Source organism: Alligator mississippiensis, chromosome 10, assembly GCF_030867095.1.
Source record: "Alligator mississippiensis isolate rAllMis1 chromosome 10, rAllMis1, whole genome shotgun sequence".
NCBI lineage: Eukaryota > Metazoa > Chordata > Crocodylia > Alligatoridae > Alligator > Alligator mississippiensis.
Genome location: NC_081833.1, coordinates 12,976,091 through 13,003,373, shown reverse-complemented (window position 1 = coordinate 13,003,373; position 27,283 = coordinate 12,976,091). Strand labels below are relative to the sequence as shown.

Sequence of the window (27,283 nt, the reverse complement as noted above, 5' to 3'; positions counted from 1 at the left end):
CAGGCACAGTTTTAAAAACACTTGGTTTTGCCAGTTCAGGTGGAACCAAACTGTACCTTACCTGTTATTAAACAGTTGATGGTTCTTTAGAGTCCAAAGCTTCAGCATAATTCAGGAATATTGTTTTAAAAAGCTTGTCTGGACAGGATTTGGTGACACTTAGTAATGTATAAAATTGTCAGGCCCTATTAACCATGTAATCCTGTCTTCCAACACAGCGGATTCCAGTATGTAGATGAAACCTTGCAAAGTCACTTTGGCAAATATTTTTTAAACTTGGATACACACATGTACATTCACCTCATTCATGGTTTGCTTGTTTTTTAACTTTCATTGCTCTCGTTGGCTCTGAAATGTTCTGAAAACTGTTATTTATTTAATAGCTAAATTTGGCTTTCAGGCATCCATGTTGGAATGTTTTGTCCTTAAATCAGTTTGCCTATACCTATACCATCAAGATAATTGCTCATTGCAAGATTGTTAAGTTGATTCCTGATTGTCATTCTTGATTCAAAGTATTAGTCATGTTATTGCAAGATATTACACAGTATCGTGGGACTCAGAGGTAATGAGTACAATATAATTTAATCAGTGAATCTCTCTCACAAGTGGGAAAAGCTGTCTCTGAAGCATACAGCCTCAGAGTTTAAGAAAGCTTCCATTACATAGTTCAGGCCTAGAGAATTGATGGTGCAGTGTTATTAAAAAATGGGAGGAAGAGTGGGTTACAGACTCCTTTGCAAGTCTTCAGTATGGGCAAAGCCATGACTTTGTGGAGAGAGCAACCATACCTGAAACTGCCATGCTAGAAGTTCTCCTGATGCTAATGGCCAGAATAAGTAAAAACCCATTTGGTAGTTGCTGTTTAAGGGAATCCAGCCAAATATAAAGTTTTATTTTTCAGTGTAATGACTCTTTGTAGCCAAAAAAACTGTTTAATCTCTAGTCCAAGCAGATGAGCATACAGTAGTAAAGTACCTTAAATGGAGGATGATCAGGGAGGGGGAATTCAAAAGCAGAGTTGTACTCACAAACCAGCAGACTGTTTAGCTGTGGGCCATCTGTATACATCTGAAATACCAGAGTGTGAGAGAGAATTTCATCAGGACCAAGCCAAACCACCCAATCCATTGGAAACATGAGGGACATACATAGCACGCCTTCCCAGCTGGCAGGGATATTGGCCAGGACACGTGCACAAGCCCCTATCAATAATTTCTTTGACTTGTGAAAATGCTATGTGTTTAATTTCAACCCGTGTCATTTAAGGAATTTGTAATGCATTGTTGGACTGTGAATGTAAGTGTTTAGTTGCATTATTTTGCAAACATATGTATTACCTTGCAAGCATGTGCATTACCTGAAGCCAGACTGTAGTGAAGCCCTGTCTTAAGCCTGAAATCAGGGACTTAAATGGGACTGGGATCTATTTAAATTTAAATTTTAATTTGTGCTATTTAAAAATTTATTTAATATTTGCACCTGAGCACACACAAAAATTAGTTGCAGTTGGGACTTTGTTCTCTCTGCTCCACTGTCCAGTAGGATGAAGTCAAATCTTGTTGTTATACCTAGGTTGCTAAGTGAATTTTAGCCAGATAGAGATCTAAACCCAAGCGCTTTTAAAGGGAAAAATACCTTCTAGCTCTGGCACTGACTTCCCCATCTGTGTTATCTAAGCCTGAAATGTGCTTTAGCTCCCTGCCTAAATGTGGTAACCTCTCATGATGCAGACAGTGCTGGGTTGTACAACCTTTTAACAACTGTTCTACTGGGGGAAATTTGCCAACATAACAGTAATGACTAGATCACCTAGTTTGACTACCACAATAATTACTACTAAAATTAATTAACTCTCTTGAAACACTTTTCACTGTGGGGGAGAGAAGACTATGTACTTACCTGTGAAATGCAGACTCCTTAGGTTTATTTGATGTACTTGCTTGTTGGATGCCCAGGGATGTCAAACTCATTTGCCCTCACAGGCTGGATAAGTGGTGCAGTCCCAGTACATAGGTTGAATAAATAGCATGTGGCTAGCCTCACAGGCTGCATTGGCCCCATGGATCCCCCAAACCTCTCCCCCATGCTGGATCCATTGTACATGGCACTTTGTCCAGTCAGTCTGGGACTATAGCACACGTGGTGCCTATGTGGGGTTGGTTCAGGACATGCATCACAGGTGGTGCCTGCCCCAGCCAGCCTGGGACCCTTGCTGCACATGGTACCCACCTCTGTCCTGGACTGGCTGGGGCAGGTGCCACATGCAGCATGGGTCCCAGGCCAGCCGGAGTGGTAACATCCTGGGCCCTTCTTGTGGGTTAACTCCAGACCCAGGGACAGCACTGGGAGCTGGGTAACGGGGCTCTGAGACCTGGATCCTTGACACCCCTGGAATAGATAGTACACAGCCATTTTAGGGGAAGAAATGAAGGAAAACACGGAGTCAAACTAAATTTTGCAGGGGGAATTTAGGTTGGCCAAACATAAGTAACAGAGTTGGCAGCTGGCCAGGACACTGAATTTAACACAGCCCTCCAGGAAGATTAAGAAGAAGGGAGGCAGGGAGGGAATTGGCAGCAATACAATGTCTTTATCTTGCAGCACTGCCATAATAAAAGCCAACCCACTAATGATTCCATTTCCAATCAGCTTAAATAATGCTAAACTGGGAGAAAGAGAGGTGCTGGAATGAAAAGAAATCTATGAGCGAGCCATAAAAATGGGGCATATGGCTTATCTGTGCCCGGTGCTGAAACAGTTTATACCCATATAACCAGGAGTGGATCCAGGATTTGGCAAAGAGTTGTGTGAGAGCAGCTACTCGTGCTGCACAGGTTGCTGTAACCCCACACCCAGGCTCCTCTCCAGCCTCCCAACCCACCGGTGACAAGCAGATTGCCCTGCGGGAGCTTCTGGGGACTTTTTAAAGTTTCAAAAGCATGAAAGCCTACCTGTCTTTTTCTGCAAGCTCAGAGGCACGTACTCTGCCCTCCCCTCCCTTTCTGCCCTTCCTCCTCCAGTTGCTGCTGCTTTCCCATCTGTCTTCCGGGGACGGGAAAGCTTCACAGCTGCTCCTACCCTCTCCAGCTAGGCTGAGTTTAACTGGGAACAGGAGCAGCAGCAATGGAGAGGAGGTGGGTTCCCCCACTCTGCCCATTTCCCCGCAGGAGTAGGTGTGGGAAGTGGCTGCTGCTGTGGCTGTGATATGCGAGTGCCCCCGCTGGAGTGGGCAGGAGCAGCTCTGAAGATTCCTCTGCTCTTGGAGCCATGGGGAAAGCAGCGGGGCAGATGAGGGATGGAGGAAGGGGAGGAAAGGGGACAGGCCCCTGTACATGGGGGAGAAAGGGGTGGGGGGGTTATTTTCCACTTTAAAAAAGTCCCCAGAGGCTCCAGCAGCACAATCCAGTCTGAAAGAGGGGTGCAATCATGCCACTGCACCCCCTCTGTACACCCACATGTAATGTTGGAAAGCGCAACATTGGGATGGGGCAAACACATCGATTCAACACATTTCTGCTGTTGCCATCTGTTTTTGAGAAGAACCAAACCTAGCCAATAAGAAGAGACTGCTCTGCAGTTGGAAGTCCAACCATGAAAAGAATTGCTGCTTGGAGATATTTTCTTGGGCTTTTCAGAATGTTTCAAGAGAAATCTTTGAGGTTCAGATGTGTGGAGGAGCCAGGGTTACCTTCCATTTGTTCCCAATTACAAAGGCAGTTAGGAAATTTTAATTAACTGCAAATAGCTTGATGCAAGTTGAAGGAAACACATTTTTGGAATTGGTCCTATCAACGCCATACTAAGAAGCTTGATTGGTTCTAAAAAGAAACAAAACACCAATCCAAAGCAACAGTATGTAACCAAACACTGGAAGGAGCTTTCAAGTCTGGTTCCCTTGAGAATGTCCCTGCCAATTTAGATTTTTGTATCCTTTTTAACGTTTGATAACTATCTTTTTTTTTTTTTTTTTTAAGAGGGAGCTACTCTCTGGGATGCTTTTTAATCACTCACCTTTTTTTTTCTTGCATTTTTGTTAAGTACATCTACTTGGCTTTAAAAAAAAAAAAAGTAGCATCACTTGTAGGATTAAAATGTGGGCTCAGTTATCTTTGCTGTATATGGGCTCTATATAGCTGTCTCTACCATTAAATTGCCTTGGCTCCCTAAAATATCTAATGCTTGCTAATCCAAGAGGATCACCTAGAAATCCCAGTCACTGCTCTTGAAATTATATTAAAGTTGTGGATCTGTATAACTTGTACCAGCTATTCCTTTAGTTTCATGATTTGTAGTGTGTCTCTTTTGTCCCCCCAAAAAGTGAAGTGGGTTGTACAGGAAGGGCCAAATTCTTTTCCATTGTACTTGCCTAAATGCTACTTATGTAGCTGTGTAAGTGCTATTTTTGGCACTTGCACAAATCTTAGCTGATGCAATAGGAATACGAATGCTCAGGCATGCGTGTGCCTGTGTGTAAATCCCCAAAAGCGTGGCAGATTAAAACAATGACTAACAACTAAGGAAGAGGATGATGAGGCCCCTCCCACCTTTCAGCTCACTAGCCTACTGGTTACATTACTTCCCCATGGAGTGGGAGACCCATCCTCCAAGTCCTTCTCCCTTCCAAGACATAGTCTGCACTTCCTCTGGCTTGCTCTCTTATCTTCCCCTCTTGACTTCCTAGTGGGCTACCTTCAAGAGGAGAGCTGGAGGGTGCTTTAGGCAAAACCTTACCCATGGCCCATAGGTTAGAACACCGTTGAGAAGTGGGAGTTGGAGGCTTGAACGCCCTGTGGGTGAGAAGGGGCCTAGAACCTGGATCTCTCTGTGCCTGGCAAGTGCTGTAACTACTAGGCTATTGGGTAAAAGATGGGAGGTCGTCCTCTTCCTTTGCTTTTCTTCTGGGTATTCCCAGAAGATCATATTCCACTGCAGGTTGAATCGGCTCTAAAATCTGCCCAAGTGCTAAAAGTGACACGCGTACAAGTAATAAGTAGGACTGAGGCACATAAAGGGGAAACAGGATTTTTTCCAAAATGTTGAAGTTGAACAGAGTGAATTTATGTCAAACTATCCTTGGAATGTTATTGGTATGTCCTATCATTTAAAGGATTTCTTATGTAAAGAAAATGCATGTTCTGTTTTATAAGCAGTGTTAGGATGGACAGTGTGATGCACACTTGCTTTTGATGAAACGGCTTCAGAATCTGCTTTCTGTGCAAAGACTTGAACCCAAACTCTGCTGTCAGAGGACAGGGTGTGCTATTACTGTGAAGTCAGTTAAAGGGGCAGATTTGGGGGTCTGCTGTCTGGGGGCATTTTTACAGCGCTTTTAATTAGCAAGCCACACTAATTAAAAGCTCCCGCGTGTCACATGTATCAGCAGCGCAGTGTGCCTCCGTGCTGAGAAAATGGCAGCAGTGTCCTTTGAAGTAAAGCACATCGTACATGTTTTATTTTAACGTGCACTGCCACCGCTCTCTCAGCGCAGAGGTGCACTGCGTTGTTGATGCACGTGATGCTCGAGGCTGCCAGAGCATGTCCATTTACGTGCTCCAGCTCAATTAATCAAGTCTGCTCCCTGCACATGCCCTGGGTGATGCTACCAGATACCAGCTGCAGATGATGAATAACTGCAGCCTCCTCATCTGTCCAGCTGTTTTATTACCCTAGGATTCAAGTGCTGTACTGCTTTACCTGGATCCTGCTGAAATTGGTGGGACTCTTCCTGGGCTCAGGGGCCTCTACTAGTGCAGCAGTGGGCTGGGTTGCATCTTGGGCAAAAAAAAGATTCAGGCAACCTATGTACTTATAGCAAGCTGTTAATTGTCATCCAGAGGATTGGATAGAGGTCACAACATATTCTTGAAGGAGTTCTAGTCTCATGGCTGCTCCTCCCTTTGCTAGCTATGTTCAGTTTAACAGAGCACTGGACCTGAACAGGTTTTGGGAAATAAATGTTTTTAGTCTCTCCTTTTTTTATTGCTTGGAAAATAGCAAGAGACTTTCAAAGCAACAGCAAATCCTGTTAAAAAAAGAAAAGTAAATTAAAGAAACATTTCTTGTCTCAGATCCAGCCCTTTTTACTTTAACTTTCCATCATGGCACATAAAGCTTTTGTATATTTTGGCACTTGGAGAAAAGTAGTTTTTTTCCTCCTCTTTTTTTTTTTTTTAAACAGACCAGGAGCTCTTGCTGAGCTGCAAAACATAGTCCTGCCCAAACACAGAAAGTGCAAAAAATGGAGCAAGAAAGCAGCATTAAATTCTGTAGACAATCAAGTTTATTCTGTGTACAGCAGCTAGTTTCTCGAGCTCTCAGCAGAAGTAAAACTTTACTAGTGTTCTGGGAAGGTATAAAAAATCAGATATGCCTACAAGCAAATCCACTGCAAACTGCTTGGAAAAGGATCTATTTATCAATTTCTGAAAAAAACTTCTGTGCATGGGGATGCAACTAAACTGATGGGCACCAAATTAACATGCCTTAAGAATTCAACATAAAATTAGGGTCCTGGGTTTTTATGATGAAAGATGTGCATTTACTCAGGAAGCTACCTCTTGGTTTCTCTGTACTTGTGAACTGTTCAGTCAGGAGCTTTGATTTGATAAGATTTTGTTACTTTACCATGCTTGATTGCACTGGTGTAGGTTTCCATAGTGTAGCCAGGGCATCTTAAAGCTCCCGTCACCATTGCATTGAGAGTACATAGAACGCATTATTTTAAATTGTTGTATTTGTATTCCCATTGCTGTAGTACCTGCCATCAACCCCTTGCTAGGTCACAGGAATGGAGTAGAGGAAGTCTGTGATGCGCTGTTGCAACAAGCCCCTGTCTGGGTTCATCTGGGGTGAGGTTTCTCCTGGGTGAAAAACTGGGCTTTGAAAGCAGATAGGTTTTTTTTTTTTTAATATTTTCCAAATAATGACATTGTCATTAAATTAGGGGCCAAATCAGCCTTGATAATCTGCAGTTGTAAGAGCCTTAATAAGAAGCTCTTGCAGAATTGAGTAGAATGATGAGGTGTGGACAGACCATCTCTTCCTTGTTGGTCTAGAGGAAGCTAATGCAGTCACCAGTGCTTTGGCATCCCAGTGGGAAGATGATGATGACCAGGAATTTAGAATGAAGGGTAATGTCCCTGCAAAGGGAACAGGGACTTATTAAAGCTGAGTGAATAGGGAAGGCGGCACAGGTCCTTTTTCAAGGGGCTTGAACAAGTCCCTTTTCTAAGGAGCACAGAGGACTTACCTGGCTGCTTTCAGGCTCCTTCATTAGATTCTTGCACACTCTAAATATGTTATATGTAGTTCTCTGGGTATAGAAAACACTGCTGTTTTCATGAGACAGTGCTTTTAATCAAGTACAACCTTTACCTTCCAAGAGAGCATCCTGGAGCCTGTCTCTTGTCTCCTCCTTTTCCTTTGCTTCTCTCTAACTCCTTCCTCAGAGGCTCTTGCCTGTAGCAAGGAGAGCTTGATTTGGCTCCCTCTGGAGCTCATTAGCACCATTCCTTCAGTTGGGCCATGGGACTAACAAGGGAAAGGTGTGGTGCTTGCCTTCCTCCCAGGGCTCAACATGCTGCCTGCATAGTAAGCCAGATTTGGATGTCTTGCACAGCAGAGCATTAGGTAGCCAGCATTCTTCCATGGAAAACGTACCGTGGTGTCTACTATTGATTATGTCCTGGAATATTTAAGAGGCCACAAATGTAGCTCAGCAGTCCTACTGGAACAAGTCCTGTGTTAACATCACTCCTCAGAAGTTGCGCTGCTAGCACTAATTAATCTGTAGCCCGTCCCTGTGAAGTGTTTAACGCTATAGCCATTGTATTGGTGGGGAGTTGGACTAGATGATCTCTGAAGGTCTATTCCAGCTCTACTTGTCTATGATTCTACAGGGAAACTGGATGTATCTACACATGTGCTTTAATACACATTAGCCTATTTTAATATGCAATAAAGCATCACAAAAAACCCTTGTTTGTTCTTTTGCTAATGTGCTTTAAAATAGGCTAAAGCACATCTTTCTAACACTTCACAATGGAGGTACTAGATTTAATGCACAATACCTAAAGCACATTCATGTATGTGCAGATGTGCCCACTGAGGCCGAGGAGGAAGTAAAATTCTTTTTCAGTCGCTATTGTAGCTGGGTATCGGGATGCCTGGATTGTAACTACTAAAAACAATTAAATTTACACACTGAAAGAATAATCCACCTATTTGCTTAATTTAGACAGCCAGACAAACCTTTTTCCAATGGTCTTGACACCTCAGGTGAATATATTTTAACTGATGCGTCTCATCTTTAGGCAGCAAAAGACTGTGGGGGGGAGGAGGGAGACTGGCTGCCGATAAAGCCATTCAGTTGCAAGAATGATGTTTTCTATTATTGTCAAAGAAAAAAATCACCATGTGCATTTGTTCTTTTAGCAAGTGGTATCAGCTGGAGGGTCCTTCCTTACTCCGTTACAGCTGAATATATCATTCCTGTGTCTGTCACAGTTGAAAGATCCTAGAGAGAACAGCAACACTTTCATTGACTTCAGTGGGATTGGCCATGTGGTACCCTTCCACATTTCTGATTATATCACTGTGGACCTAACTGATATATTGGTATCTAAAGGACATTCTCAACTACTCTCACTGAATCGGCCATTCCTATAACTGGTGCTGAGAAAAATCCTTTGTTTTTTGTTCTGGAGAATAAAAGTTGGACTCTCCAAGCATGAGGTTTGTTCTGAAGTGTGTAAGAGCTGAGACCTCTTGCTTTCAGGTGCAAATGGTTCATTAAAGCCTTTCTTAGAGTGTGGTGATAAGAGGGATTGCTCTTCACTGATGAGACATCCTGTGTTTTTGTCCTTAGAAGAACACAGCTTTCTTTCCTGGATTTAATAATTCACAATGTATCATTTCAAATTGGTGAGCCTGTTAGCAAGTGATTCAAATCAACTTCTGCAACTATCTGCAATTGCGGGCACTTGGAGAAGTGCAATTATGCCCCTGAGAGACCTGAATAAGTAAAATATGGATATATTATTGTACCCTATTTAATCTCAAGAAATCCCATTCAAATAAATTCTGAATCGACCAGATGTACATAACAGAACCCATAAAAGGAAAGTCAGGGCTCTTATTTAAGCAAAGGTGACCAGACCAAGCATACCATTTAAGTTCTACCTTCTGACTCCCCCTAAGATGTTCCCTTAGTATCCATGAGCAGGAATGGGGAATATATTCAGGGCTTTGAAGGGGAGTTAGGGGAATAGAGGATGGTTGTTTCCTGTTTGATGAAGATGAAAGGGAAACCCTGAGTTGTTCCATACAGGGCTGAGATAAAAGACGAAATGCCCAGATTTCTCAAGGGTTGATGTTTCCTGCAGAAGTTTCAGGGACTTGTGCTTCACAACCTGGTGCAGGAGCTGTTACCTTAATTAGGAGTAGGTGGGAATTTTTCAGAGATGATCATCATTGTGAAGAGCTGATTTGTTGAACATTAGATTTTTTTTTTCAGGCAAAGGTTGTTTTTTGATGGAATTTTGGCTGTGGAAGGTTTTCTTGCATCCAAAATAGGGTGCTGGCAGTGGGGAGAGACGAGCACATTCTTCTCCTCCAAACTGACCTCCTTCAGAATAGATTTGTGCTCAGGACTCTCACCTGAGATGTTGTAGACCTAGGCTCATTCAGAGTAAGGACTTGAACCTGGATGTCCTAAGAAAGTGTGCTGAATATTGACTGTTCAGGTCAGTCAGTCACCCATTCTCTTGCTCTCCGTCTGGCTGTCTGTGTGTCTCTGTCTCTCTCTCTCCAGTTTTGCAGGCACATTCAGAAAAGTCTGTTTTCTCTCAAGATAGATAGAATGGGGAAAACCTTTGAAACCTCAAAATGGTTTTCCTGTTTAGCTCTAATACTCATGCATTATTGTGACTTCAAAAAGTAATAAAAAACTTGCAGTCAGAACTGACCTTGGGTAGATGGTTACTAGCCTTTGGGTGTCTCTCCTATTTATTCTTCCTAACAAGTGCAACTTTCAGGAGAGGTACAGCTGTTTTTCATACCACAGGACATCTTATTCTCTTTACAGAGACAGTGGGGCACAAGCAGCCAAAAAAAAAAAAAGGCTGCACAGCCATGTGAAAGGTAAAGCCTGCCATTTCATAAGCTAAGCGCAGAGTAAGTTTGCCTAGCATGTGGATGGAAGCCCTCTTAAGGACAGCACCATGCTGTGGATTAGGGTAGCATGTGCATGTGGATACCTGCATAGCTCTGTGTGGGGCAGGCAGCAGACCTGGGAGAGGACCGGCAGCAGAGATAGCAGGAAGGAGAAAGCAGAGCAGCAGATCCAGTATGGAGCACAGGGTGGGAAGCAGAAAGCAAAGCAGCGAATTGGGCAGGGGAAGGGGATCAGAACGGCCATTAGAGAGGGGGTGGGCTAATTTGTTGCAAGCCTGCCAAAAAGATTGGTCCCCCATTACCGTGGATGATTTAGCAGATGGTGTGCTTTCTTCTAATTTGGTACTGAACTAGTGCCCCTGAAGTCCAGCTCATTAGGGTGTAATACTTCGGGTATTTCTATGAGTGGAGATGCGAGGTTAGCCCCTGGCCTCCTGTCTGACTTTCATTTTGATATAATGGTGGTGTTGGGTATAAGAAAAATGTGAGGGGCAAGGGTTTCTTTATTGGACCTACTGTATACCTGGGAGGGATATAGACAAGCTTTGGGGTACCAAGTACCCATTCTGTTCAAGTAAAATAAACCCTTCTCTTTCAACTAGATAAATGGGCTTTCTTTCCTTCCTGGCAGAAAACTGTGGTGCAGTGTTTATGCTCAGTTAAACAACTGGTGTGTTTCGTTGTATGGAAAAAATCTGCCCTCCATCTCCTTCCCCTACCTCATGGTGTGCTCGGCAACTCTGTTAATGTTAAGCCACTTGAGAGGTTTGGATGGGAGACCCGATAGAAATGTGAGGGATTAATAAATGTCATAGAGCTCTAAAACTGGCCTCATTTAATGAGCTCCACTTGACTGCCAAAGTAGATGCAGAAAGAGAATAAGGGCTCCATTTAAGTAAAAAGTGAGTTTTCTCATTGTGGTGCTTTTATGGCACTCCTTGTTCTGGAGCCAAAGTTTGAAGAGGGGAGCAGGGTGGGCACGGCTCTCTTAGGGACAAGGGCTCTGCTGCATAGGGTAAGAAACCATTGCCTAGTGCGTGTGCACACATATACACACATGCGCGCACACGTGCAGAAAAAGTTTCATTTTGGTGATGTGAGACTGATGATACTGAGCATATTCAGAATAGAGTTATATGTACACACGGGGGAGAATCCCCAAGGCAGAGCCGTGGTTACCTGCTTGGATGCCTGTGCATGTTAAGTCTGATCTGGGTTAACATATTAAGAACATAGACTTCTGAAAAGCAAATTTCTTGCCTGCCTGTAATCAGATGATGTCTACAGAAAGGAGGGAGGGAGGAAAGAAAAATTACAATGACATTCTTATCCATACTGCTCACCTCCACGCTGCTCATCTACATCACAGACAAAGCCACCCTTCCCACCCATAGATCTGCCTTGCAGTTGTATTTTAGCCTTCGTTTGTGTTCGAAAACCAGTTCTGCACTTCTAAGGACATTTTCTCTTCATAAACCCCAAAAGCTTGGGGTCTCAAGAGGGCCACAGCTCAGGCCTTGCTTTTTTGTGCCCTTGCTCTTGTGAGCGTGCACTGTTGTACTTGGACATCTAAGTGGCCTACAGGCAAAATCAGGCAATTAAATGTTTTCAGGGTCATAAAAGCCTGTGCTTTTTATGCAAGTGAAAGGATTGGAGACTTCTGGAAAATCCAGGCTGGAAGAAATGTTTAGAAATTCTCTCCTTTTTAAAGGAACATGTTTTTTGCAGAACATTTCTGTGGGTTCACAAACTCTATGGGGCACCAAACACTTGCAGGAGATGTCCAGTATGACAATAAAATGGTTGGGCACAAATGTTTGGCCAACGAGGTCCGCACCATAGGGAAATATATTCTTCTAAGGTGGAGTGATTATCTGTTTATTAGCTACTCCAGTGCTGTTACTTTCTGTAAATGCACAATATTCAGTGGTTGCGTCTCTTCATGAAGGAAAAGTCTTTTTGAATCCACTGTCAATGGAGGTCTCGTTTATAGAGACCAGCTTCAGCAATAGCACCCAAGGGCAAAAGGCCAGTTATTTGACTGGCTTCTCAAGGCTAACGTGCATATATCACAGCAGGTTGCAGTTACTGTTATCATCCTTCATGGTGAAAATAAGGCTGCTAGACACTACAGACCTCAGCACGTGCTTTTCTACTCTGACATGAACAAAAGCTGCTTGGATTAAGTTGGAGGTTTATTTGTCCCCGGTCACTACATCTGTGTATTGGGGATGAGGGTGACAAACTCAGAAAGACTTATCTACTGAGACTGGTAGTCTCTTGAACTATGAGTAGCTGTGCCTGACGTGGTAGGTCTTTGTGTATAAACAATTGCCGTGCTGGACAACACAGACCTATGTGTTGTGTGGGTGTTTTGGGTTTTATTTTTGTTTTGCCTTTTCTCTTCTAAATGTGTAAACCTCCTCCTGTATAGTCCATCAAGTGCTCTGCAGTATCTGATCGTATATGACTGATGGGCCCGCGCTGCACGTCACACGCAGTGTTGCCAAGAACCACTTTTCAGAGCTTGCCGAGCCTGTCATAACACACTGCACGCCTGTTAAGAGTTTATCGTTTGTGTACCTAACACCCTCGGAGTACCGGAGTGCAGTTTATCCAAACAGAAAAGAATTGAGATGAATGAATGCAGGAATGACTTTTGGCCAGGAAATGGTTTAATTTTAATTAGCGGGAAGGGGGCGAGAGGGAAACGTGGACTGTTTCTTCTCTCGCAAAAGACAAGACTAATGAGTTTACAGCTATGGGCTTTGACCTGGGAGCATCCCGCGTAATGCTAGAGCTGAGATGTTTTGATTTGTTAAAAGTGCGATGTTAGACCCGATAACCTTGCATTTGAAATGGAGAAACAGGGGGAGCCATCTGACTGGAGAGGGCTCCGTTTCGTCTTTGTTTGTTTTATTTCCCTTCTCTTTCCCTTTCAGAGAGACAGAAGTTCAGACAGCTGCTGAACTAATTTGTGCAGGCCTTGTCTATTTGCCAAAAGATTAGTCAATTATTATAGTTTTCCCATACTAGGAAAAAAAAAACCCCAACCTCATAAGCTTTTGCCTTTCCATAGATTATAGGAAATAAATGATGGATCTAATTGTTCTCCTCTCCACCAGCAAAAGGGGATTCCCAGTTGAGCTAGAAACCAGAGGACTGGATTTGATGGCCCAAGAGACTCATTAGCTCTGGGGACCCAGTGAGTTGAGTAGAGCAGGGAAGGTCAGGACGGTCCTTCTCCCCTTCTCTTTACAGCCAGAAGGGAGTGGAGGTGTTGGAAACACCAAGTAAAGCCTTCTTTCATCACACTCCCCCTCATACCAAGGGAGAGCCTTTCATCTAAGTGTATAGCTCTGGCTGTACTCTGGTCCATTACCATCCTCACAACCCTTCCCAGCATTTTGCTGGTTAAGTGAACCGGGCAGCGGGCCATATGCTCATCTGAAAGGGGAGATAAGGTTTAAGAGGGTCTGGTTTATAGCATGAAAGGGTTGGAAGAGACCTGACCAAAACCATTTCAAGTCCCTTCATAGATATAAGAAGATATTGGGGAAGTAGGAGGAATAATCTATTGGCTGAAAATCTGACATCTACTTCTAAGAATGTACCTGCCAACTTATTTATAGATCCCCAAGCCCAGCCCAGATGTAAATGGGTAAATCCAGAGACAAGAAACAAGACAATCTGTTTAAGCCAACATAGAAATATCAGAGCTGTAATCAGGCAGGTATTCCCCAGTTGCAAATATCCATACTTGCTCGACTATTATGGAGATCATTTGCCTTCACAGGCTATTGACAGTGCTCATGGACATTGCTCTGATAACTGTAGTTAAGCATTGGTAGTCACGGGAGAGAACAAAACCTACAGGATTTAATTCAGTTATGGGGGTGGGGGGGCGTTGTTTGTACAGAGTAAAATGTCAAGTGAAAGTTTCAACAGATTGCAGTTTTGAAACCGGTCAGATCAGCGGCCTACTTCAAAGAAGCCTTGTCAAAGCAGTCTTTTACAATGAAGGGGATGTTGTAATGCGGGGAGAAATTATTTCCCTCATTGCAAATATCTGTTCTCAGATTTTAACCTGTTTGAGGGTCTTGGTTACTTAATCTCTGCCCTCATTACAACATAAGTGACCGGGAGCCTTGCTAACTTTAAGAACTGAGAACAGATGTTGCCAATGTTACCACCTGTGCTTGATTCTTTAGGTAGAACTGGGAATACCGAAATCGGCTTGGCCATTCAAGGAACCGCATAGGCAAAGAAGTCACTTTTTAGGGAGACCTTTGAAGTTTGTGTATAAATTAAAGTTACCCGGAGCTCAGGTATGTTCTGTTCCGGGGTGGTTTGATTTACCTCCAAATTTAAACCTTAACGTCAGTTATCACCTATCTGATTTAATCCATTTGATCAGTGGGTCAGGCCAGAGGACTGCTTAGCCTGCTACTGGTTTCTGACCTCCCTGGTGGCACATATCTTGGATGGTGCAGAGCAAAAGGAAGGGGAAAGCTCCATGTGCAGAATGTACCCAGGCAGTACGGGTACAGTACGTGGTACGGTATTGAGGAGTCGCATGACAAGCTCTTTTTTTTTTTCCCCCTGCTCCATCCAGTGAACTCACTGGATTACCTCACACATCAAGGCAACGCCAAAAATGTGCCTCTGCACTCACTAATGAATTGGTTTAATTGTCTGCCAAACCTGAGAGCGGCCAAAACTAACAAATTAAAGTTTACGATCCTGTGGTCTCATTTACAAGGGGATAATACAGAAACTGTTTATTTTGTGAGATGTTTGAGTGAGCAGAGAGAAAATTACAGTCACTATATAATAATAAAAAAAAATTACTTTTAATGGGGAACATTGATGGTGATTTTGCTCCATTAAGTTGCTGTATTGTTTCAGGCTGTCTGGCTGCCGACTCAGCAGGACAGCGGGGTGTTGATCCCCAGAGGGGGAGACTGGTTTTGCAGCTACAAGGGCGCGCACGCAGCCATTTCACACTGTAGAAGGAGAGCTTAAATGTCTAAATGGAGGGATCGTGCCCGTGTCTGTGGAAGGATCCACAGCTCTCAAGGCCATTGAATGTACTGGAGGGGATCGACTGGGGCTGTCTTGGATCAGGAGCTGCAAGAAGGGGGTCTGGCTTGCTCTGCCACGGTCAGGAGATGGGACATGGGGACAGCGGTGCTGTCAGGATGTGTGAAGGGAGGGGGGGTCTTAACCAGCGTTCATGGGGACAGTGCTTGCCAAGCTGCTCATTTAGAGCAGTGCCTGAGTTACCTTCCCATGGAGACCAGTTTTGTTCAGCTCTACAGTTTACAGCCCTGAGGAAATGCCACTTTTTCCTACAGGAGGTAACCCTGAAAATATGTATAGCCCAGGAGATAGTTCAGCTACACCGGTGTACCTGGATAAAATACTTGTCCTGAGATGACTGATAACCATTGTTTTCCTCCGACCCCAAGGAAGGATCCCGTATCAAGACCATCCAGACCAATTTCCCTTCCAAGGAAAGATTTCTGTTTCTTCTGGTTATAATCCTCATACAGGTTCCTGCCTTCTCAGAGGTCTTCTGAGTTGAACCAAAATTGCAGCCAATCTGAACAACATATGGTTCTGAATAATGAAATGAAAAATCATCCCCAAATCCGTTTTTTTTTTTTCTATCTAGCAACTGGATTTGTGTTGGCTTTGCATACAAAAGAGCTTTCCTTTAATTTTTATTTGAAATGATCCTGCTGTCAACCGCAAAGCTGGGAAACGTCCTCTAGGAATTGGCGCTCCAGCTGTATCTCACTGCACTTGTAATCCTTGTGACATTTGTCAGGATGCCACTCACCAGCACAGTGACACACATCCCTGGGGGCTGCTGAGGGAGATCTGAGCCCTTTCCTGTCATCGACTTGAAATACTCTGTAAAAACAAAAGTCTCAACTAGAAAAGTAGAACCAAGTAGCTTTGTTTGAAGAGTGAGCCCTGTCAGACTCACCAGCGTAATTACTGCACCCAACATGTCATCCCACCCTACTCCTTGAGAGGCAAAGTAAATGGGACTGACATGTGGGTTGAGGGGTTACCTAACCCCTCTTCTCTCGGCTAGGTAATCATTGAGGTACTGCATGGTTTATGCCCACGTGACCTTCTCAGATTGAAAGGAGTCAGTGTGGAGTAGGGCATGTGCACGTAGCCCAAGGCCCAGATCCTCAAAGGGACTTGGACACATCCATAGGTGCCTGTCGTGTGTCCTTAGAGCTGCGGCTTAGCTGCTGCCTAACTGGATGCTGGTTGGCAGGGGCATAAGCACTGGTGCTGCCTCAAAAATAACGAGTTGTTTGTAGACAGAGCCTTGAAACAGGCCTTTCCTTTGCCTAATTTGAGACTTCTGGCTTGCCAAGAAGATGATTGGAGATGGGGTATCTGTCTTTCTGTCCTGGTAGTTAAGGCATTCACTTAGGATGTGGAAGACCTGGGTTCAAGTTCTGCTCCAAATCGGGCAGAGGAGGGGGGTGTTTGAACACTGTTCACCCACTTCTTAGATGTGTGACTAGCACTAAGCTATATATTTTTTTGTTGGTGTCTAATTCTTGCAAATGGTATGGAAGATCTGGGTCTGGGCACTTCAGTCTTAGCTAGTTTAGGCAACTGTGCGCTCTGTGGAGTCCTTCCTTTGTGTCTCCAACACTTCTGGGGCTCCCGGGCCACCTCTGACAGCAGTGCAGCTCCATTTAATTTTGGCAAGGGAAAGGCTGGTGTTTTGCTTAGCTAACCCTCTTGAAGACCATCCCGTTGAAAGAGCAGCTAGTGAAAATGATGACAGGCCAACTGAGTGCAAGTGTGAGGGAGGCCCATCTTGTTTTGGGGCCTGTGATATGTTGACACTCTCTATGCTTTCAGTACTCTCTGGGGAAGTGAGGGATGTTTCTTATCAAGTCCTTGAAGCAGCTTTCCCCTAAAGTGTTTTGGTGATGGGATAACGGGAAGTTGGAGTGGGAGAGCAGCTGATTAGATGACGGCACAGAATAGGACATCCACTTTCTCTTCTCAGTTACCTGCATAGCTTTTCTTAGTGCCTACCAGTGCTATTCCAACCCCATCTCAGGTGACTGAGATCTAGTTATACTATATATGAATGGTTAAGCTCTGCAAGATGCGCAGACTAATGGCAAAAATGCCCACGATCAAAATTTCACTAAAGAAATACAGTTCCTGGGATGCAGATTCTTTCAACTGGGGGACAACCGTGCATATCTGTTTTGACATGTCCTAGTTAAAAAGGGAAGAGAACAAAGACAGGCTAGTTGCTGATAAATACTGTAATTAGGGATGCTTAATGGGGTAGAAGGCTCTTACAAGAAGACAAAGAAATTGCTTTGCTGACACCTGCGAGGAGGTTGCTTACCACTTCTGCACAGATTGCTCTAACTGCTCTTTCAACAGCAGGTGTCCGAGGCAGTGGAAGGTAACCCCTTTTCTTCAGCTGCAGGCTGCTTTGAAAACGCATCCCCCCCAGGTTAAGCTTCATGCTACCATTTGGCTTTTCATTTATGTTTGGAAATGGAAGTCTGTAATTTAGGCCTGTTGCAGTTCTCCCCGACTTTTATTTCTTCTGTTTCATTTAATACAGAGTATGGCCAGGAATGGCATCTTCTTGATAAAATATTGATTTCAGTGGCTTGAAAGAGCTGTGTGAACTCAGTAGGGGTGATGACATCTTAGCTTTCTGATTTCTTTGTGGATGTACAGGGTCAAAAAGGAGCTAACTCAGTATGAAGTGTTGCTTGACTTGCAATAACTCTAGGTTAAGAGCTGACTCTAGCATCCACCATATTGCTCTTTACAAAGGTAAAGGTTGATGCTCTTTTGGAGCTAATGCCAAGGCTACTGACTCCAGAAAATTTGAATCTAAGCTTGATTTATCTGTTTCCCAGGCTAGACTTCTTCCAGCCAGCCCAAGGAAATTTGTCTTTAGAAACTCATATAAATGAATTAATAGGGAAATTATCCCCTTTCAGTTTAAAGCACTGAGAAATTTGGATCTGTAACCTTGCTTCCTGGGGTGGACCAGCATCTGCTAACACAAAGCACTGCAGAGATCCCACATTCAGGCTTGTGAACATTGTACCAGTCGTGCAGTCAAAAACCCTCATTGGCTGTGCTCCGCGTCCTCTCCTGAGAGTGCAGTGTGAGCACCGTAACACCAATTCTTTCTGTGAGAGATTGAAAATCCGATTAAATTTGTCAGAAATCAAGAGGCTGTTCCCTAAATCAGGGATTGGAATTAGCTGCTTGAATGTACTGAGGATCATGGGGATGTCAAGCAGTTCCTTCTGTATTAAGCTTTCCTTCAGCAAGACAAAGAATCAATTGTCTTGCAGCAGGAGAGGCCTGGGGGAGTCTTGTGTTGCCATTTCTGACCCTCAAGAGTCTACAGCCTATCTTGGTCTTTGAAAACAGCTGAGATAAAGAGTGATTGCTTCATTCAAATGGGTACCTGGAAGTCACCTAGAATGAATGTATACAATAGATTAAATACAGATGGCTGCCTGACCTCTTGAAAAGTTAGCTATGTGGTGGTGTGAGTCTTCTTACTGGATTTGTCCAAGCAAAAAGTACTAAGGCTACTGTTGTGTGCCCTGTGGATGGTATGAATGTTCAGGAGGGTTTTAAGGAAGGGAAGGGTCTGAACCTGGTATACAGGGACTGGGCAAAGACAACAGGGAAAGAGTCCACTGGCTGGAAAGGGAGAAGGAAACATAAGATTGAAGAAGAAATGTAAGAAATAAAATGAGACCAAAATGGACCAGCACATTTAAGGGCACTGAAGGGTAGTTTGAGTTCAATATGGCAGGCAACAAGAAGGGGGGAAACAGTGGGCAGTAGAAATTGTACAGAAGGAAGCTGAAATCCATCCTGGCTAGTGAGGAAAAGCACTCTAGCATTCTTAATAGAGGGCATGCATATAGCAAGAAGGCTGCTGGAATCAGCTAGAGGATAGAAATGGATATTTGTGTTTTTATTATTATCATGGACCCAAGAATGCAACCTGCCTGAGATGTTCGGTGCAACAATGGAGAAATGAGGGGGAAGGAAAAATAAGTTCTTTGGGCACCTTTGATTTCAGCCAGGCAATGCCAGATGATGTGTCCCAGGTAGCTGGTAAGTGAAACTGTTTGGAGGGAGAGGTAGATTTCTGTGCCGTCAGAAGAGAGAGAAGTTGATCTATGAGAAGTGTCTGATTAGGAATAAGATGTGAAGGCAAGGATAGAGGAGCAAGGACCGATCCCTTTAATGGAATCAGTCATTGTTAAAGGAAATGGTGCACATAAGACTGTTCACCAGCTATACTTGAATGCATTAGAAACCTCCAAGGTTAGTTCAACAGGTAATGTAGCCAGTCTATTCTGTGTTTAGTTAAAGGTTCCCTTAACGCCAACTCCTTAGGTAGTCTGTAAACTAGTGGGTGTGTCTACTGTACAGCAGACTAATATGCTGCACAGTAAAGCATCACCATTTACACGTGTGACAATTAGGACAAAGTAGACTAATTTACTGCACTGCCAGATACCACTTGTAAATTACTGCTCTTAAACGCATGTGAAGATGGTGATGTTGGGATTAGTTTACTTTGGCTCAAATTGAGCTGGAGCATATTCATTCACATTAATTGCATATGTAGATGCACCCTGTGTTTTCTGCATATTAACCACAATTGTCCAGCTTTATCTCCAAGTTTTAAGCCAGCCTATCAGTGTGCCTGTTGCTCAGCAAAATTCTTCATGTCTGCTGGTTTGGAAATATTTCTTTCTTCCCACATCGTTTAAATTACTTTGTTTCTCATGGCAAATAATCTAGTCTAATTCAGACAAGCAACCTAGATAGGAAGGTGTCTTTTCACATGTGCAGTAGAGTCGGCTACTTTAATATGAAATGTTAACACTTCCGTTACTGTGTCTTGAAGAAATTTCTTAAAGTAGAAATGGCAATGCCTCTTGGTTTAAGTATAAGCCAATGAAAAGGTGCCTTTGTGTTTCTTACTGGTGAGATTATCTTTTTCTTCTTCTTTGAAAGGGCATCTAGTCCAACCCAAAGTCTGACTAGTTCAAACGAGAGTAACTGAAGAAGGCAGAGGCTGATGTGGCTCTTAGAAAAGAAAAGGAGGCCTTGATGCTCAAAGAGTTTCCCTGATTTATTATATACTATTGGGACTTTCCATTTTTGGTTATTTTGGCTCCAGGATTGTTTTCCTTTGCTCCCTTGGGGAAGTCATAATGAAGCCAGAAGATAGTTATAGTAATCAAGGCCATGTAGTTTTATTTGATAACCTATGATATGCTTGGGCATGTGTGCATGAGTTTGACATATTAAAAGGTAGAGTGGATGCTCCCCACACATTTGTTCTGTGCCATAACAATTTGCTCTGTAACTTAGAACAAATCATCAGTACAAATGCGTCATTGGTAATTATTTTGTGCATAATTTTAAGGAACCTTCAGGAATTAGTTTTTGTTCCTTAAGCCAGTGTTTCTACTTAGCTTACTGAAGTCTAGATACACAGTTCACTTTTTAACCCTCTCACTATTTGTTGGTACAGGCAAGAAAAAAATTGCCTGTATCAGTGTTTCTTAAGTGAAGAGAGTATATCCAATAAACCACGTTCTGGAAAACTAACTGCATTCCAGTTGGGATGCTGTCCTTTGCAAACAATGAAACTTAAATCCCATCCTCTCTTTCCTCATTGCCAGCCATAACTATCATTTGTCCTTTGGGGGCACTTAGTAATGCAGGGGTGGGCAAAATGCAGCCCAGGGGCCGGATGCAGCCTGCCAAGCCATTCTATCCGGCCTGCAGGGCCCCTAAAAAATTTAGAAAATTAATATTTATCTGCCCCTGGCTGCCTATCATGTGGCCCTTGATGGCTTGGCAAAACTTAGTAAGCCACCCCTCTGCCCAAAATAATTGCCCCCCCCCGTACTAATGAGTAAGGAAAATATCTTGGGCAACGTGTGAAATCTGAAGAATGAAAAGTACGTGGGGTGGAAAGCAAAATGGTATTTAAACAGCAAAATAACTAGCAAGGTCCTATGTAAGAGTTTTCTATTAGGAAGAGGAGGTTCAGTGGGGTAAGGAGTAAGGCTGAGATGATTTGTTTCTGTGTCTAGTTAACAATACTATTAATCATAATGAACTGTATTTCTGTGAAAACTGATCTGTAGCGCTGTGGAATTCCACACTAGTGAAGCATTATTAATGACTCATAATGTGAAAATGTAACAGCCGTGCTCTGTAATACAGTATATGGCAAATTGCTGACTTCCTTTTGGTATTCCATCTGTCACCAGATCCATCGTAAGAAATTCTCCAGTCATGTGGGTGCAAGAGGTAAGAGGTAACTCTTTAGGTGTCTCCCCATAGCCAGGCATCAAGGCCTTCTTAAGTCTTACATGGACCAAATGTTAGTTGTGGAATGAACATGTGCAATCAGCTTGCTGACAACTGTGTGCGTTTGAAAGGTAGACCCCTGCGTTCTGTCAGCCATGCTAGAGATATCAGATACTAATCTTATCTTCGTCTCCACTGTAAAAGGCAGGTCAAACAAGGTGGCAGATCAGTTTCTGACAGGGTAGAGAATTACAACACTAACTTAATCCATCAATTTCTCTGGGTCTTACTTGTTGCTGACGAGGCTTTCAGGGGCAAGAGGGCAGCAGAGAGGGGCGAGTCTAAAACTGGGGCCTCATATGTCCTGTGTAAGAGCTCAATCTGATGAGTGACCACCTGAGACAGGCAGCCCAGGGACAATGTCTTGCTCTGTCCTGGCTACTTCTTGAAGCAAGGCTACCAGGATGCTCAATTTGAGCCTGGTGGGAGAGGGGGCCCTAGCAGGAACCTGGCTCTTCAAGGTGGTGGCTTGGTGCTTTTGCCTTGAAGCTGGTCCTTTTGAGTTTTGGTCCCGGAGCTGCTTTCAGCTTCTGGGGTGGAGAGCTTAATTTCATATTGCCTAGCTCTTGGCTGGAAAAGAAAAGACAAAATCTGCAGGGCTTGCACACAGCATTTCAGGTATTCATTGAAGTTTGTGGTGAGCAGCTCAGCTGAGATCCCTGAGCTACCACCTGCTAGGCAAGCACCAAGGAGGGGAGAACTCACATGGGAGCTAGGGGACCAGGAGCTCTCCTGTTCGTGAGGGTTCAGCCTCAGTCCCCTGCCTCCCACAGAAGCACCCTTGCCACCAGGCTGTTGGCTAGGCCATGCCAGCTCTGAGGCTCTATTCAATCATTTGCAGCCTTGGCACTTTGCACCCACGATGTATAAAGCCCGAAGAGTGCTCTCCAGGAAGCATTCTCTGTTGTTCCAAAGCCAGCAAACTTCTCATTTCCACCATGTGCGATGCACTTCCCCTAGGTGAGCTGTGAAAGCAGGTGCAGAATTTTAATGCCTATTTAATTTTCACTCTTTCATCAGTATAAAGACTCTGTATGTAATGTTAACTTGTTTTTTAAAACTCCTCCTAATTTAGTCATGCACCAATTTAAAAAAGAGGAGCTGTGTACAGTGGTCTTCAATATAATTCCTGTATATTGAATCATTTATTTACGGGGTGTGGGGTGGGGAGGGGAGAGAAAGAGGTGTCAGAATGATTTCCCCATCCTGTAAATGCTTCATATCAGCCTAGGCGGGAAAATCTGTAGAAGCAAATGAGAATGCACATGCATAAAGAACTTCAGGGTTGTAACTTTCTTACACGTAGGCCAGTAGCAGTGGTCTTCAAGGAAGCTATTGAAGAGAGTTTGCTTCTGAAATGCTTGCACCTGTATTTTTTTTTCCTATAATCACCCAGATATTGCAGCCTTTTAGCAAACCAATCGGCATGGTGGCATAACTTATGTGTACTACTGAGACACGCAGTTTATTCATTTTATTTTTAAGATTCCAGCTAGCAGCTGTATTAAAATATGGCCACCTAAGAAGCTGCCCCACTGTATGGAGTGAAGCTTATGCTAAACATACCACAGCTCTCAAAGTGCTTAGTTGTGGGACAGTGTCAGGAATGCTAAGAGTGAAATGCTTGGCCAGTGTGAAAGTTTCTTTTGGGAAAGAGATGCTAGCCATGGAAAGGGTTTAAGTGGAACAAAAATCCCACAACAGCAGCTCCTTTATCACATAGTGGCTGGGCCATGAACCCACTGAAGCACTGCTTGTATTAATGTGCTCAGCACGGCTGTCGATAAACCATTAGCCTCAAAGTCGGCAGGACTAGCTATGACACACAAACACTCAACTACTTTTTTCATCCAAAATCAATGTTGTATTTATCTTCATTGATCTACAAGGAAACTGAATGTTTAAAATTACAGGGGGTGCAGGGGGGAGGATGGGGTGGGGGAAACGAGATACAGAGTCAAGAAAATAGTAGCGGATGGCTGAATTAACTAGAGAGTAAAAGCCCAGGATATATAAAACATGGATACTGAAAAATAAAATAAGGGAGGGGGGGATGGTACAGCAAGTAAAACATGGCAAAATTTACATATGAATGAAAAGTAAAATTGGAAATAAAAAATAAATCATGCCAAAAAGCAGTTCAAGGCAGAACCACACTGAAACAAACATTTGCTTATGGTCTTCATGTACTATAGATAATATAATCAGAATTTGCTTTTTTAATCAACCATTAGACGTTTTTTTTTTTTTGCACTCCTAAAATTCTACTTTGTCTTGTATACAGATTCCAATAAGAACACTGCACAATTAGCACAAGGGGTCCACAGAAAATTGTCCTTGCTTGCCAGCGATCCTGCCCACAACACAAAAAAAGGAGGAAAAAAGGAAAAAAAAAATTAAAGAAAGGGTCTGCCACATGATACTGTGCCAGTTCCATCTGCTTTTGCCAGCTTGAAAAGTAGGAAACCAAAATCCCCTTCCAGGAGCATATCTGTCTGTCTGTCTCTCTCCCCCTCTGTCTGTCTCTGTCTCTCTCTCCTTGGCGAACTGTCCCTTGTGTTTGTACAAAAAAATTCAGTCTCTCTCTCTCTCTCTCTCTTTTTTTTGTTAAACACAAGCATCCTTCTTCCTGTTCACTTGCCATTTCCATTCTGTCTCCATAGTTGCGAGTTGGGTTTTTTTGGGGTTGTTTTTGTTTTTTTTGTGTTTTTTTTTTTTATTTTATTTTTAACCTTCCTCCCCCCAACATCCACTAAGACCTGCCTCCAAGTTCTTGCATAGTTGAAGTATATATGCTGCACGTAGCTTTCTGAGTGTGAATTTCTGACTGTGACAAGAATATGAGTTGTAACCATGGTAACAAATAACCAGCGTGGTTCTAGAAACCATTTTTATAAAGTCTACCTATGTTAAGAATTTAATATTGGTGTACATTTATATTAACAGAATATTTACAGTTTGTTGTCTTTGTTTTTTTTTTTTGTTTAAAACAAGAAGTCAAAAAAAATTCCTCTTAAATTTCTGCATAATATAATAAGGCAAAAAACAAAGTTTTGTACATTATTATTATTATTATTAATATTTTAATATATATCTGTAACTTCGGTTCCAAAGTACCAAGATAAGTAATCGTTTGGCCTCAGTAAGGGAACCTCACAGTGGACTGTAAGAAACTACAGTATTTCCATAAATAATACTTTTATGAAACCCTGGGTATTTTTCTTAAGGATCTGAGGCCATTTAAATGCAAATTTAACTAAAAACAAAGCAAAATTTCTTTAAGTGAATAAAGAGCACAAAATTAAAAAAAATACAAATCCATTAAAAATGTTTCTCACATTTGGGAAAAAATGTACAAACTTGATATTTTAATTCATTTTAGCACAGAAACAACAAAAAAAAAAAAAAAAAAAAAAGGAAAAAAAGTCCATACCTATATATTAAATTCCCATTCTCAGCAACCTTCTTGTTGGAAAGTTTATAACCCCTGACCCCATTATTTATGGAACTGTGCTTAACTTCTACAAATTTTACATTAAAAAAAAAAAAAAAAAGTTTACAGCAGTGCATTTTGTAAAAGATTTCTGTTGTTGTTGTTGTTGTAGGATACAGGCGAGTTTAAAATTCACCATGTTGGGGACTATCGTGCCTCTACTTCTTTGGGGTTCCTAGAGGGGGAGTAGTCCCTGGACTCGGAGTTTGTGAGTGGGGTAGTCCTGCGTGGGGAGGCAGGTCTAGTGCTGCTTGCTGGTACCAAAGGGGGTGGGGCACTCAATGCTGCAGTTGGTGGATTCCTATTTAAAATTCCATTGTGCATGGCAGTGGATGGACTGAGTCTGGGGTAATGCATCCCGCTTAAATGAGGCATGAAGGATGGCACATGTGCCAGATGACTTTCAATAGGGGATGAGTGCAAGTGGTGCATTCTGGCACGCTCAAGTTCTTCCCGTAAGTGCAAGCGCTCCCTCTCCTCCACTTGCCGCAACCGCTCCTGTTCTCGGCGGGCTTCTAGAAGGTTTTCGTGGTTATAGTCATGCGGTTCCCTGTCTCTGTAAGAACGCTCGTGGTCATAAAACCCAGAGGTGGCGGGGAACCTATGGATGGGGTCTGTCCGGAGCTGAAAGTCCATTCGACGGTGCAGGTCTAAGCTCCGATAGGCATCTCGCAAGGGGTCCCTTATTGGGTCCCAAGAAAATCCAGGGTGTGGCAGTCTCTCCCTTCCTGACAAAGGATTCATACCCACGAGAGGTGTCATCATTCTGCTGCGGTCCAAAACATTCATGTTGTTCATCTGGTGGACGCTGCCCATGGAGATAGGCATAGTGGCAGCCATAGAGTGGGGCAATGATAAAGCGTGCAAAGAAGGCGGCGGGGGATGTTCCACCGTTCTGGAGTGCTGGGATGGTTCAGATCCCACCACCAGGACATCGCTGTCTTCCTTCCGCTCCTCTTTGACCTTAATGTCATTCTTCATCTTCTGGAGGTCGCTTGAAAGCTCTGTCTTTCTATCCATATCTTTGTTCATTAAATTGCTAAGTTTCAAGCTCTCACTTAGTGCAGGTTTGCTGTAAGGAGATACAGACTGAATTACTGGCTTTGTGTTGTCCTCTGAGGGTCTCTTATCATGGCTTGGAGTTTCCTTCACTGGGGAACGGCTCTCTTTTATCTTGTGTTCTGTGATGGATGGCTCCCTCAGCCGGTCAGGGTGTTCTCTCTCTGGTTCTTTTGTCCTGTCTCTTTCACCAATGCTAACTTGCCTGATGGGATCGCTGGAGGTCTGGCTGTTGCTGCGGATGAGGTTGCTGATCTGATGGGTCACTGGAGCTGATGCCGGTGAAGATCTGTTTGAATGTCTGTTTTTATCCATGAGATCTCTGTGTAAAGAGAAAACACTTTATTGTTTTATGTAAATGAGTGCATGCATGTGTGTGGACAATCCTATGCCAGCAATGAACAACACTGATCTCTAGTGGTATGTTACTGTGAAAAGAGGAACTACAAGCTTGGCTAGTATCAGGCACACACAGCACTATTTTACCCACTTCCTGGACAAAGACTGTTAAATATGCACTTTAGTGACTTCCAAAATTATGGATGAATAGTCAAGACCCGAATTCATGAATGACTTTATGTAGTTTTAAACTTTAGCCTCCTTTCAGGACAGGGCAGTACATTACTGCATGATGACAAAGTTAGGAATGCTAGAGGAATGTTTAAAAACCCTCATTTGTGTAGACTGTATTTATTCATTGCTACCATAATGATTATTTCTGTGGCTGGGACAATATATCACCTCAACTCACTACCTACAGAATGTGCACGGATGAGACCATGAAAATGTTGAGTGCTATGCAAGTTATGTAGATCTTCCATGAAATAGACCTGTCTACCCTGAGTAGCCTGCACAGAAGAAACACTTTGACCCCTGCAGCTCCATGGAGTTACATGTCAGCTTCCCAATTCAGCTAACGGCTATCACTTCAGCAGTTATTCTAGTGCATAAGAAAAAGTCCTGGGCATTGCCTGTACATTCACATGAAAGTGATTGATGGACTCCGTTTCAAGAAGGGCGGCTGCAAGGAACAGGGACTCTAATGCACTGATGCTGACTAAATGAGGAAGGTGTTTCAGACGAGTAATGAGTGGGACTGGGAAGTATGAG

General features: G+C 43.2%; 1 protein-coding gene and 1 long non-coding RNA gene across 14 annotated transcripts in view; one reads left to right on the top strand and one right to left on the bottom strand.

Moving 5' to 3' along the window:
- The window catches only part of LOC106739023 (uncharacterized), a 51,848-nt gene that overhangs the window by 21,644 nt on the left and 2,921 nt on the right, over window positions 1-27,283 (top strand). The window contains exon 3 of one of the 2 annotated variants that reach the window (XR_009455129.1): window positions 21,522-21,707. The exons of the other annotated variant lie outside the window; for it this stretch is intronic. This is a non-coding gene — a long non-coding RNA (uncharacterized LOC106739023). Of the gene's footprint in view, window positions 1-21,521; window positions 21,708-27,283 lie in introns of those variants that run through there. 2 annotated transcript variants of the gene reach the window in all.
- Window positions 24,588-27,283, bottom strand: part of FBRSL1 (fibrosin like 1) — a 677,688-nt gene continuing 674,992 nt past the window's right edge. For all 12 annotated transcript variants that reach the window (XM_014598480.3, XM_014598485.3, XM_014598481.3 and 9 more), the window contains one exon: window positions 24,588-26,495. In XM_014598480.3, coding sequence (XP_014453966.1) covers window positions 25,262-26,495 — 1,234 coding nt within the window. In that variant the 3' untranslated portion in view covers window positions 24,588-25,261. The remainder of the gene's footprint in view (window positions 26,496-27,283) is intronic.